Source organism: Hoplias malabaricus, chromosome 12 (genome assembly GCF_029633855.1).
Source record: "Hoplias malabaricus isolate fHopMal1 chromosome 12, fHopMal1.hap1, whole genome shotgun sequence".
NCBI lineage: Eukaryota > Metazoa > Chordata > Actinopteri > Characiformes > Erythrinidae > Hoplias > Hoplias malabaricus.
This window is the reverse complement of record NC_089811.1, coordinates 21,114,356-21,128,708: the sequence shown is the minus strand read 5'-3', so window position 1 is coordinate 21,128,708 and position 14,353 is coordinate 21,114,356. Positions and strand designations below refer to the sequence as shown.

Sequence of the window (14,353 nt, the reverse complement as noted above, 5' to 3'; positions counted from 1 at the left end):
TTTTTTTTTAAATCAACCTTCCGCAAGGAAGAATAGTTTCTTTTTCTTTTTTTTTTGTTTTAAATGAACTCGACTCGAGTTAAACACAATCACAGAAACCACATGGATGTAGCCAATTACTTTTTATTTATCTCCCATTTTCTTTTGTTTATAAATCAGAAAGCATATGGTCCACTGCTCCATAACCATTTACTCAGTTCAAAATATTGTCCGCAAAAGGAAAATGAACCAGATCGCTGTTGGGTGAAAAAGTCCAGGCAAAGCTCTGTCTTGTAAGCGCTGGCATCTTTGTTAGGTTACATTTCTTTTGCGGAGTGATACCTGAAGGGCTTCGGTCAGAGTGCCGTTATTGTGTAATATTGACACTCCTGGAACATCTCTCGGCCAATAACATTGGAGCTGTGGTGTAATATAGACCTAATGAAGACCTTTACCAAGACATAATGGATTACATTTTGTCATTCACATAAGGAAACAGGATTTCATTACTTGCTAGCAAAATTAAAGTGCAACACCAGCTTTATTTAGCTGAATTTTCAAGGTTCTGGGTTATTTTCTGTTGTGATGGATGTCTTTAGGAAAAGCAAAGCTTGGGGTTGTGTATAAAATAATATACTGATGTTTGGCACTCAGCCCACGGCTTTGTGCCTACAACCACAGCACATCTCACACGTTCCCTTTCCACCACTGCAAAATTTGGATACCAGATTGTCTCGGCAAACCAGTTTGATTTGGGGTACAAATGTTTCATACATGACGAAACATGGCTTCATTTAAAACTAATGTGGTGGAGTTTGTTCTTTTTTTCAGCAAAACAACCTTCCACATGGGCAGCCATATACGGGTCCAGCAGCACAGCATATGAACAATCCTCAGCGCCCAGGAGTACGAGCACAAGAGAACTGGGAGCCCCCAGAAGAGGTTCCACCTGCCCAAACGAAGGACTAGCACCACACCATCATCCTGTTCCTCCATCCGAACACACTCTCTGGAGTTGTTCGACTGAAGAGCAAGACCAGGCCCCACCATGCAGCGTCACTCCAGAACCTGTGTATCCAGAATGTTCTGCTCCCTGTTCTTCTAACCCTGGGGTGAAACATTCACTGTCAGCCCTGCAGTATTATAACCCGTCTGCAGTGGACTGTGTATGGTGTTGTAATAAGCCAGGCCTGATGCACTTGTCTTATTAGACAGCCGTGTACATAGTATATTAATGTTTTGACTGTTCAAAACCATCAGCACCACGTGCTGTTTGGGAACTTGCAGATTTCTGAAAAACAAAATTAAAAATGACAAAAAAAAAACAAAACAAAAAAAAAAAACTGTAAAGACAAAAAGCCCTGTTTTATCACCTGTACTCAGTTGTGAGGTTTGGTCTGCCTTTTGGCCATTTTGGTCATTCAGCTCTCAAAATCATTTTATCCACGTCAACTCTTACTTAATCTTATACACCTCCCATGCTAGAGATGGTTGTAGTGTAGGCATGATATGATGGTATGAGTGGGTGATTCTGACTGACGCTAGGTTGATGTGAAAGTGGTGTTGCACAATTGTTATGGAAACTTTCATTGCCTTTCTTCTGTTCTGATATTAATTAAATCATTTGGAAGCTCTAGGTAATATGCTGTAACATGTTAGCATGGCTTCACACTGGACTAGTGTGGCCAAAGGGAAAATCTGTGATCATAACATCTGTAGTTCTTAATCCACAGCTATTTTGAAGAGCCTTTACTCCATGACATTTACATTGTTTTGAACAAATGTAAGAAGTGTGGCTTCTCAATTGCACATGTTTTCTCAAATTTAAACTCCGGTGGTGAGTTCTTGGTGAGAATAAATGGTTAAATTTTGATTTATTGGAATTTTAGAAAGAGACAATGTATATGCAACAAGTTGCTATGCCAGGATGCCTGGAGCATTAGTGGACTGTTTTCAATTTGCTAGTTTGTCTCTCCTTGGTTGAACCTTGTTTTAGACAAACTTAAATATGACATTGGCCACTAAAGTCAATAGACTTCAGACACTGTTCACATTTGCTTATTCTACTTGAACACATGCCCGTCTGGGGACACTTCATTGGAGCAGAATGGACATACAATGCAGGGTTGTATCATATAATAACTGCTGGTTAGTCATGTGGCAACTTAGGTAAAGTAATATTCTTTAGGAGTAAAGGTAACAGTAAATACTGTATTTAATTGGTAACTTGAACTTTTTTGATTGTTGAAAAATACCAAATACTCCTGGAAATAAAACTATTCTGCCCCCACCATATAATATTTAAATATTTTGCTGTTTAATTTTATAGAATTTATTTTGTTGTATTTCAACTAAAAGGAAAAAAAATAGAATTTAAGAGGAACATTTGTCCTTGTGTTATTTTTAAAGATATTGACTGTACAGTTTTTTTTTTTTTTTTTTTTTCCTCCTGATTTGTTTTGGCCATTGTGAGACGAATTCTGGAGCCACAGCCGCGTTAACTTTTTTTTTTTTGTGCACAGATACTACAGACCGCATTGCGCCCTTCAAGAATAAAGAAACATTGAATCTTGGCAGTGTTTTTCATCTTCATTAACTTACATCTAGGCACAAGAACATCTGCATAGTCAGCCCTAATAATACTGCTTCATGTTTGGCTAGTGTAGTATACTTTCTTTCCCCCCATTGTGTTACATTTGTGCCTATCTTGTCATGTTTCAGTAAGGCACCTTCAAATACAAAGCTTTTAAAATTGCTTAGTTTCATATTTAATGCATAATCATTGTGATAAATTGCCCTGTAACACTTATCTAGACCTTGCAAGAAGAAAAGCCTTTAGGCATGCTGGATTTGTTGGGAAATATTTTATTATGAAGACACACACTAGTTTTCTTTGTCCTGGACAGTCTTTGTTCCACGCAGTCTGCCAGTACGACGGGCAGCGATGAGACCGACTTTGCGTCCAGCGGGTGCGTCCCTCCTGATGGTTGAGGGTTTGCCAATGTGCTGGTGGTTACCACCTCCGAAGGGATGTTCAACAGGCTGGAGAACGGAATTAAACAAGTTAGAAGAGTAGTGCAAAAACACCAACATCACAAGTCTAAACTAGAAATTTAATTAGAACCATACCATAGCAGTGTTTCCTACATTACATTAGGCAAAAGAGGAGGAAAACCTGTGCTGTGTGTTACGAAACAAAATCTGCAGAGATTAAAACTTACATTCATAGCCACACCACGGACACGAGGCCAGCAGTTCCTCTTGACCTTGTACTTATGGTAGGCACGTCCTGCCTTCAGGATAGGTTTGTCGATACGACCACCACCAGCAACAATACCTTTAAAATAAACAAAACATTTTAAAACTGATTGCTTCCCGACTGCAGATTTGGGAAAATATCAAATTTACTCCTGTCACGATCATTACATAACATTCATACCTCACTGTGAATGTTCAACAGCATAATAAGCAGAACACAGCAGCAACACTGAAACTGACCTCAAGATCTAGAGTTCCCCATGTCTGCCCTGTGCTGAAAATGGGCAAAACTGACAAGGACTGCAGTAAAATGCCAGTTTTAACAAATTAAATGCCTAATGTCTCAAATCGGAAACACTACTTTAATATTTCCTTTAGTGCAATAAGGTTATTTGGTAAGGTACTCAAACGAAGATGAACATTAACGCCTGCAAGTATTGCACCTCATATGTTGCTTTAAACTACTCATGAGCCTGGCAATTGCATTAAAAGGGCTGGGTCACCAATAACATTTTTGAAGTGCAAACTCTGTGTGCACAAATGGACACATCTAAATGTTAACTGACAGCAGACTCCGGCAAATACCTTCTGCTGCAACCATGGCTCTTTACCAGTAACCAGGTAGGTCATCTGTCCAGAGACTGATCTGGCTTAAAAACGTTTTTTTACCCATAATGTACAACACAGACTGGGCCCATAATTATTTCATTATTCAAGCACAGCAGTCCACCCATGATTACCACAAATGCCTACATTTTCACATTCACAGGACATGACCGACATATTCCTAATGCTCACTGATTAAGTATATCTTATCACCCTTTAAAATAAAGTGGCAGAGGACCTACTTTTGCTGACACCAGCAAAAAAAAAAAAAAAAAAAAAACCCCCCACAGGTCTAAACCCATATATGTCCATAATTAAGTATTTACCAACTACAGCTCTGTTAGCTGAGGAGATGACTTTCTTGGATCCAGACGGAAGTTTTACTCTGGATTTCTTGGTCTCAGGGTTGTGGGAGATGACAGTAGCATAGTTTCCAGATGCACGGGCCAGCTTTCCCCTATCACCAGGCTTCTCCTCCAGAGAGCAGATGATGGTACCCTCAGGCATGCTGCCAACAGGCAGCACATTGCCAATGTTCAGCTGAGCTGTGTAGGAGTATTAACGTTATTCAACAACCATACTTCCTACTTGACAAAACAAAACAAAAAAATCAACTGCAGGGTTGTGTAGTGTAAACAGTTCACTTTACCTTTCTTGCCACAGAAAATGAACTGTCCGGTGTGAATGCCCTCAGCAGCAATGAACAATTCAGTCCTTTTCTTAAACCGGTATGGGTCGCGGAAAACCACCTTGGCGAGGGGAGCTCCACGGCCAGGGTCGTGAATGATGTCCTGTAGAACAAGGGAAACGGCCATGGGTTTGCATATATTTAAGACTGCAAACAGGTAATTAAGAAACTCTCATGATGTCTTTACCTTCACAATTCCCTTAATATAGCCATGGCGTTCAGCAAAGTCGATGTGCCTGAGTTTAGCAGCACCTTTCCTGTGCTTAACATGGGCTTTGAAAACTGAACCCGCACCTTTTCTCTGAGCCCTGATCACACGTCCCATTGTGGGTTCTGGAAAAACAAAAGTATAATGTTAGAAATCACCACCATCTCTCGCCATTATAACAATATATCCTCCAGCCTACTATACTATAACAGCCCTATATAAAGAAAAGTGTGCCACTTGTAAAATTTTACAACCCCTTACTAAGCCAATGGGTTTTACATAATTAAGACTCAACCGACTTACTAAACATATGAATTATCTCCATTACTATTGTTTTCCATATTCTCTAAGAATTTTATTCTGTTTGGGACTGCAGTGGGCACACGCTACCGAGAATCATTTGATATAAACATAGTAAAACACCCTGGACTAAGTACTGGGCCAATTTAGGTAAATCGCCCTTACACACAAACATCTCTGGACAATCTTACAGCCAGTCTACCTACCAACACGTGTTACTCTGTAGCATTTGGTTAAAACTCGAAGACATGGGGAGAACTCACAAACAGTGACCTGAAGCAAAGATGAAACCCAGGACCCCAAGACCCTGAAGCTGAAGTGGCTCCACATTGCTTAATAAACCTCATAATAGCAGACTTTATTTTAACGACTTGAAATCTACATAATTAATCATCCGTGACTCAAAATGGAGGATACAACTTTACCTTAACATTAGTAAGACCGATTTAAACACTTAAATGGTCACTAAGTATGTATTTCACAACACAAAGTCATCATTACCATATACTATACGAAGTCCAGAAAATGAGATTCATAAACGGAAAAAAAAAACTTGTGGCTAAACTTAAATTGTCATGTTTATTCCCCCAAGTGGTGCAATATCTTTAAAGACTGGTTAGCTTAGCATCACTGGAAACTTATAAGACAGCCAGTCATTCGCGTTGCCTGTGCCTCACTCACTTCATATCAGAAAACATTTGTGAGATTTAATAGGTAGCACAGCAGTTAAATAAATTACTAAATAAATAAAAACAAAAATAATAAACACACTGCACACAGTGAAGACTGGGGTCTCTTACTCTTGTAGCCGGCTCCGTTTCGCTACAAGCAACAGTAAAAACAACCCCAGGCCTCCACCTCTACAGCCGTATATAGGTAAAAATCCGCCGACATGCGCTTAGAAACGGGTGAAAACACAACGTTAAAGCCCTCGAAACCATCCCCGTGTTAACCGGCGACACACACACAAGGAGAGGCCTAGACGAGTCTACACTCAACACTTCAGCGTCTAACACTGAAAATAGCTCCAAATACCCCACAACACCAACACAAAGCAGTGGTAACTGACACACTAACGCCCCAAAAGTGTTTATTCACCGATTATCCGAGTGGATGGTTAAATTAAACAACAGATTTAACGTGGATTCACAGGAGAGAGTCAAATGGCGTTCATACCTACACTCCGCGGAGGAGAGAAAGGAGGAGCCACAGCGCGAGGGAGAATTTCTTCCGGAGAAGAGGACTCAGATTCATCACAGCGCCTCTGGAGGTCTCTCCCGTAGACCCCCAGCTCACTCCACACACCAGACCACGCGCTCCGGGAGATAACGATACTCACTGCGAGTATTTCACTAATGTGCTTTAACTTTTCATAAGACACTGCTTGTGGTTTTACTGTGGGGATACCGTCGTTTCTGAAAGACAAGTCCACATAGAGCACCGATAAACCTCATAACAACGGACCTGTCGAGCTTTAGTAAACAGTGTTTCGAGTTTGATTTAGTTTAAGTTAACTTCGTAAGTAAACAGCGGCTCGATTTTGCTTTCTTTATGAAACGTTAACTTCCACGTAAGAATCCGCACCCCCTTCGCGTGCACGCAGTCGCGATTCCTGTTATTTATGTTTTTAACGACCTTTAATCCTGAGTTATTGCACACAGAAAAAATACAAAATCGAATCCAGCACTTATTGTATTCAGTTAAACAAACTGTATGTGTATTATTAGAGCGCTTTCAAAAACACTGATTGGCATCGTTTGACGTTCTGTTATTTTCATAGTTTTAAGATGGAAATAATTAAATTGTATGCTACATAAAATATTCCAATGTTCTCCTCAACTAGGGCTATAACAAAAACCGTTGCTTACAGAGCACCTTTCATTCATTCATTATCTGTAAGCGCTTATCCAGTTCAGGGTCGCGGCGGGTCCAGAGCCTACCTGGAATCATTGGGCGCAAGGCAGGAATACACCCTGGAGGGGGCGCCAGTCCTTCACAGGGCAACACACACTCACACATTCACTCACACCTACGGACACTTTTGAGTCGCACCAGTGATTTACCAGTGATAAGAAGATGATTCTGAACAAAAGTTGAGCGCGTTGTAGTGCATATTTATTCAATGACATGTACACACAACAGTATATATTTGAACACTTATTTTATATTATATATATATTTATAATTTATATTATATATATATATATATATATATATATATATATATATATATATATATATATATAATGTGTGTGTTTGTGTTTATGATATGAAACAAAACATAAAAATATAAACTGGATCGGTTTTACAAGGTGTTTACATCCTTTATTATTCAGTACTGTGCCGTTTTCACGACACAGAGGCACCTGACACTGTAGTAATGCCCCCTCCTGGTACATGTCAGTCATTTTAGTGGCACAGGCTGTGTGGCAGTGCTATGTAAGCACATCCTGCTGCTAGTTTACAGTAATTATAATGGCATGGTCTACGTGATTGTGGCACCTAAATAAATGCCCTGTAGTCCTGAATACATTTTCCATTAAGTTTAAAATCCTCATTCAGAATACTGCCCAGGCCTATGGCTAAACCCAGTTTGGGAAATTGACATATAATGACCCTTCAGAAGATTAAAGCGACTTGAATGTACGAAACATGTATAATATTTCCACTAGAGGGTACTGTTGGATTATGAATTTAAGGCCCTTTTTTACTGCTGAATTATTACTGGTGATCTCTAATTGAGAAACATACAAACACATAACATATTTAATCATAAATATATAGTGGAAATTCACAGGTTACGCTTTCTTGCCCATCTGTTGCTCTGTATAATGTTTTTGATATTTCACCCTGTTCTTCAATGGTCAGGACGCTTATAGGACCACCACAGAACAGGCAATGTTTTACATCACGGATCGTTTTCGGCGCTGCAGTGACACTGATGTATGGATGGTGTGTTAGTTTAGACCCCCACAGAGTGAGTATAATTTGGGAGGTGGATCATTCTCAGTGCTGTAGTGACACTGTGATGTTGCTGACATGTTGTTGTGTGTTGAACTGGTACAAATGGATCAGATACAGCAGTGCTGCTGGATATTTAAGCACTGTCCGTTCATTGTCCACTCTGTTAAACACGCCTACCTTGTTGACTCACCTTGTAGAAGTAAAGTCAGAGACATCTGTTGCTACACGGTTTGTGTTGGTGGTCCTCTAGTCCTTCATCAGTGGACACAGGATACTGTGGACCAGCAGTGACACTGAGGGGTGTAAAACTCCAGCAGCACTGCTGTGTCTGATCCACCCATACCAACTCAACAGTCATATCTGATGCATTGGTCCACCAGCCAAATGATAGAACAGGGTGAAGCGGGGCGAACACTATGCAGAGCAGCAGATGGACTAAAGAGTAATGTTTCACTGACCAACAAGCTCAACACATTACAGGTGCTGGTCATAAAATGAGAATATCATGGAAAAGTTGATTTATTTCAGTAATTCCATTCAAGAAGTGAAACTTGTATAATAATTCTTGTTTATTCATTAAACTTGTAAAAATAATGAATAAACTAATTCATTACACACAGACTGATATATTTCAAGTGTTTATTTCTATTAATTTCAACTGAAAAATATGAACATGAAAAGTATGAGCATGTACAGCACTCAATACTTAGTTGGGGCTCCTTTTGCCTGAATTACTACAGCAATGTGACGTGGCATGTAGTCGATCAGTCTGTGGCACTGCTCAGGTGTTATATGAGAGCCCAGGTTCTCTGATAGTGGCCTTCAGCTCTTCTGCATTGTTGGGTCTGGCGTATTGCATCTTCCTCTTCACAATACCCCATAGATTTTCTATGGGGTTAAGGTCAGGTGAGTTTGCTGGCCAATTAACAACAGGGATACCATGGTCCTTAAACCAGGTACTGGTAGCTTTGGTACTGTGCGCAGGTGCCAAATCCTATTGGAAAATGAAATGTGCGTCTCCATAAAGTTGGTCAACAGCTGGAAGCATGAAGTGCTCTAAAACATCCTGGTAGACAGCTGCGTTGACCTTGGACTTCAGAAAACACAGCGGACCAACACCAGCAGATGACATGGCACACCAAACCATCACTGACTGTGGAAACTTTACACTGGACCTCAAGCAACATGGATTCTGTGCCTCTGCTCTCTTCCTCCAGACTCTGGGACCTTGATTTCTAAAGGAAATACTAAATTTACTTTCATCAGAGAACATGGACCACTCAGCAGCAGTACAGTCTTTTTTGTCTTTAGCCCAGGTGAGACGCTTCTGACACTGTCTCTTGTTCAAGAGTGGCTTCACACAAGGAATGCGACGCTGAAACTCATGTCTTACATACGTCTGTGTGGTGGTGGTTCTTGAAGCACTGACTCCAGCTGCAGTCCACTCTTTGTGAATTTCCCTCACATTTTTGAATGGGTTTTGTTTCACAGTCCTCTCAAGGGGCGGTTATACCTATTGTTTGTACACTTTTTTTCTACCACATCTTTTCCTTTCTTTTGCCTCTCTATTAATGTGCTTGGACAGAGAGCTCTGCTCTTGTGTCAGCTCTTTGTGTCTTGCTCTGCTTGTGTAAGGTGTCAATGGTTGTTTTTTGGACAACTGTCAAGTCAGCAGTCTTCCCCATGATTGTGTAGCCAATAGAACTAGACTGAGAGACCATTTAAAGGCCTTTGCAGTTTTTTGAGTTAATTAGCTGATTAGAGTGTGGCACCAGGTGTCTTCAAGATTGAACCTGTTCACAATATTCTAATTTTCTGAGATACTGAATTTGGGGTTTTCATTAGTTGTCAGCTATAATCATCAAATTAAAAGAAATAAACATTTGAAATATACCAGTCTGTGTGTAATGAATACAAGTTTCACTTTTTGAACGGAATTACTGAAATAAATCAACTTCTTCATGATATTCTAATTTTATGATCAGCACCTGTATAGGCTTGCTTTAACAATGGCAATGTGACAGAAACAAGAATCCCCCACCCCTCACTGAATACTCATGGTATAATGTACAGAGGAGGGTCAAGCTGCAGGCCCTGATGGACTCTCAGGACAGAAACTTAAGGACGGTACTGAAACTTCAGCCCAACTTTGTCTCTGTCAACTGTCCCAAAATGCCTGAAGTTAGCCAAAATAGTGCCTCTGCTGAAGAAAATAAACATCAGCAACTCAGATAACTATCGACCTGTTGCCCTCAGCCCCAGAGTAATGAAATGTTTGTGAGACATTTTGACACATTGTTCCTCTCCCACATCATACCCATCACCCCTGCCCCTGTAAAAGCATTTTTATTTATTTATTTATTTATTAACAGATCCAAGATATCCACAGAAGATGCCGACTCTCCACAGTGTCCTGACTCACCTTGCAGGGCACATATATCAGGAAACTATTTTTGGAAAAAGTGTCCACTTCCAACAATGTCAACCCCAGCACATTTACCTCTTGATTTCAGAGGAAGAATAGGAAATGCATTATTATTCCCTTTGGGGAAATTTTAGCCCCATGTCAGTGGATCCTTCACCAAACTATCCCCTATTATACCTGCCAGTCATGGCAGCCCCATGAACCATGAACTGTTTGAACCATCTTTATCATCCTGGTGTTGCCTTTACCAGGTAATTATCACCAACAAGGCCTCAACTCATAAGACCCCACCTGACCCCCACCTGTCCACCAGTATAACTATAAGTACTGGTTTGCAGACGGAACATCAGTGATTAGGCTGATTTCAGACAGATATAACAGCCTACATAGTAGAGGTGCAGAACCTGGTTAACTGGTGGTCAGAGAAATACATGTCCCGTAACCAGCAAGAGCCCGTGGTGACCTGTGTCACAAACAATTTATAAGGTCTGGAAAATTCCTTGCACAGCTTTATCTTTCACTTTAAATCATCATGTCCCTACGTGACATTTACTGAACATCCTGCATGCAGTCACATGACAGTTTGTAACTTTGTGAATGTGACCTCATTTACAGAATGACTGTGTACATGGTGGGTACATAGAGACCATAGAAATTCTTATTTTGAAAGCATACTTGTGTTCCTAAAAGGTTAGGAACTAATAATATTTTAGTACTAATATTTTAATTCCAATATTTTAGTATCCTGTCTTATATTACATTCGACCCATTCTGATCTCATTTCAAGAACAAAATGCTGAAATAAGTTACAAACTGGTTGTTGTGATGTTTATGTTTAATTGGAGTTTTAACCCAAAATAATTAGAATATGGGAAGAAATGTGTGTGTGTGTGTGTGTGTGTGTGTGTGTGTGTGTGTTGGGGGGGGGGGGGCATAATTTGGCTTTATGGTGAACTTTGTCTGGGCCCTTATGGGTTAATACAATAAGGACCAAGAAGCTAATCATCAACTTTGCTTAGTGAAAGAATCATGAGCACAGTTTTCATGAGCACAATGAGACGAGGGGGAGATGGATGCCCAGTTTCAGGTTCCTGGACATTCAAATAACAGAACCTCACAAGCTCCTACCGTGCTGATCAAGAACATCCAGAAATTAATGTTTTGGTTTTTTTTGATGACGCTGAAAATTACATGTTTCTTCAACAGCTGCTGATCCATTTTAACAGCAGCTGACAGGAAAACTCTGCAGCAGATTATTTCCAGTACACAGAAAATCATTGGGTTACATTTCTCAACCTTGGAGGACATCTACAGGCCATGCTGCCTCAGGAAACAGCTAGCAACTGCAAAGGCTCCACCCACTCATTCCATTGTCTGTCTGACCTCTTTCAACCGGCAGATAGTTCAAGGCCATCTATGCCTATACATCACAACTGAGTGCTAGCCTCTTCCCCAGAGCCATAACTGCTCTGAATCAGTCAATATTGTCCAACAAAATCTGCAGGAATTGGCTTTTCATATTTATATGCACAGCATTTTGACCCAAAATAAGCTGCATATTAACATGTCCACTCCAGAGGCGATTGCTCCAAGACTGCAAGGGAAGCTCAGCTTCCCCTAAAATGTCAAAAAAATAAGTGATCAAATATATACTGTTGTGTACATGTCATTGAATAAATATGCACTACAACGCGCTCAACTTTTGTTCAGAATCAGCTTCTTATCACTGGTAAAGACGCTGCTTTCCTCTCAATCATTCCCTTCACAGTGCTATAAACAGTGAGGACGCTGAGCGTCCACAGAGTTCAATAGCGAAACAGCGAAGTGCAGTGAAACGAGACGAGTCATTGGATAAATGCTGGGCTTTGTCCCGCCCGTCGGACGCTCAGCGTCTCTGGGGGTCTATGGGGCAGTCTATGGGGCCTCGGCTGGCCCGGATGCTCAGCTTCTGCATGATGATTGGATGATCTGTCTGAGGCTGAATCCCGTTTTGATTGACAGCGAAATGAGCGAATCAGCGATCCTTTGGTGTAGTGACAAATCGAGCTTCTATTTCTGGTGGGTTTTTTTTGTGTTTGGTGACTGACTTCTGTCACTCTTTCTGACTTCTATCGCAGTTTCTGTCCAGCGGGTGCTGCTGAGCCCTTCCACCGTCACAAAGCACTCACAGGCGGACACACTTCATATGGGCCAAGGCCGTTTAAGCAGCCTAGCTCTGCTGGCCATTGAGAGGACACTAGTCAAGTCCCTGGAAAAGACGCCTTGTTGGTCCGACAGGGTCACAGATCATTTTCTTGAAAAGGAACGGAGGGTAGAATTTACGTATAAATAAACCGACACATTTTAAGATGTAGGCCGAAATTGAGCTTCCTCTCCTTGAAAGACCAGCATAAGTCACTGGTCCACTCTCCCCTCGCACTATCTGGACTTCTGTTTCTTGTGCTTGATATATCTTGACAATCAGTATGGATTTCAACAAGTATCAATACACTGTTTATACTCCTGTCTAATTGCAACTTGCACTTTAAATCTCTTGATGCCGAACAGGATATTTAACACGTTATAGTCACTTATACACCAATCTGTCTTAACCTTTACCTTTCTATGTTGTCATTTTACTAGCTCCACTATATAGGTGCACGTTGTAGTTCTACAATTAAAGAGTGTAGTACATATGTTGCTGTGCATGTATTGTTAGCCACCTTCCACATATAATGTTCAGGACCACAAAGAACCCCCACAGAGCAGGTATTGTTTGAGTGGGGGGATTATTCTGCAATGACATTGACATGACGATAGTTTGTTATACGTATAGCAATGTTCCTGCTATATATAGCAATGCTGCTAGTGTTTTTAAACACTAGTCATTTTTTTCTTGTAGTTGAGGCTGGTGTATAATTCTTAGTCCAGCAGCGACATCAAAGTGTTTAAAACATCCACTCATGCCCATGCAAGACACATTAACATGTCTGTGTCTTGTGGAGCATTGAGATTGATTTACCACCCAAATAATACCTGTGGGTATTGATCACTCTAAAACATAGAGCATTTGGGTTCATGATCATGCGGAAATTTACTAATCTAAGAATCTGGATTCCTCTGGCTCTCCATATTTGTCTCATTCTGAAATTACTAGCACTGCATATACTACATACAGCTAATACAAAAGTAACTCCGTCTCTTTGCCGTTCTCTGAGAAGTTGTCCACATGCCCTGCCTAACTTTGATGGAAAACTGGCTGCCACTTGTGTCCTACACTACAGACTTGTTGCTGACCTGCCATCTCCTGCTCCATGTCCACCAACCCTAAGGTTCACACGGACTCCTCATATTAATTACTTTATCTCCCACCCCCGTTAACTATTATATATAATCATTCTTACCACCACCACTTTATTATTTATCAGTACACCAGCAGACCTATGGGATGGTACAGTGTCTCTGTTTCAAGAACTTCTAAATAGTTTGACAAGATGGTTTAATTTATTTTTATATGCCCACATGTGCGAATATTTAATGGTAACTGACCAATGGTAAGACTGACCAATTAAATGTTTACAGGGAAGGTTATCGACCAATAACGGTAGCTCTACAGTCATACAGTGCAATCCGAAGATTTTAGGCTACTTCACCACGCCCCCTTCTCACTCAAGTGAACCAAACGGAGTAGGGGAGGGTGGGACTAGCTTGTGAACGAAACGCTTCTCGAAATTCTATGTAAGCTCTAGAAAAACAAAATCCCGGACGTTTGTGAAATCCCGCCCGGACATATTTTTAAGTTTAAAAAAGAGGACCTGCCTGGGTAAAAGAGGACGTCTGGTCACTCTACATATGTACACAGAAATTGCTTCTCTATCTCAAAACAGACTCAGGTGTCAGGGCAGTTGAAATAATACTGGGATAGGTTTTACTTTCTACACTTGAA

The 14,353-nt window shown here is 40.7% G+C and overlaps 2 protein-coding genes across 13 annotated transcripts in view; one reads left to right on the top strand and one right to left on the bottom strand.

Annotated features, from left to right (window-relative positions):
• usp9 (ubiquitin specific peptidase 9) overlaps positions 1-2,551 on the top strand; it is a 43,350-nt gene extending 40,799 nt beyond the window's left edge. For all 12 annotated transcript variants that reach the window (XM_066686514.1, XM_066686525.1, XM_066686524.1 and 9 more), the window contains one exon: positions 811-2,551. In XM_066686514.1, coding sequence (XP_066542611.1) covers positions 811-948 — 138 coding nt within the window. In that variant the 3' untranslated portion in view covers positions 949-2,551. The remainder of the gene's footprint in view (positions 1-810) is intronic.
• Positions 2,552-2,815: 264 nt separating this feature from the next.
• rpl8 (ribosomal protein L8) lies at positions 2,816-6,348 on the bottom strand. Its single transcript, XM_066686526.1, has 6 exons — positions 6,216-6,348; positions 4,719-4,864; positions 4,493-4,634; positions 4,170-4,388; positions 3,201-3,316; positions 2,816-3,021 (listed from the first exon to the last, which is right to left on the bottom strand). Exons 2-6 carry the CDS (start codon positions 4,854-4,856, stop codon positions 2,863-2,865), a joined length of 774 nt encoding a protein of 257 aa, XP_066542623.1. The 5' UTR covers positions 4,857-4,864; positions 6,216-6,348; the 3' UTR covers positions 2,816-2,862.
• Between the last annotated feature and the right edge of the window lie 8,005 nt (positions 6,349-14,353).

Coding starts and splice junctions, on each gene's coding strand:
- rpl8 (XM_066686526.1), bottom strand. CDS start 4,856: ATGGGACGTGTGATCAGGGCTCAGAGAAAAGGTGCGGGTTCAGTTTTC. Junction 4,389..4,492: donor CATTTTCTGTGGCAAGAAAG/GTAAAGTGAACT, acceptor ACTCCTACACAG/CTCAGCTGAACATTGGCAAT. Junction 3,022..3,200: donor TCCGTGGTGTGGCTATGAAT/GTAAGTTTTAAT, acceptor TCCGTTCTCCAG/CCTGTTGAACATCCCTTCGG.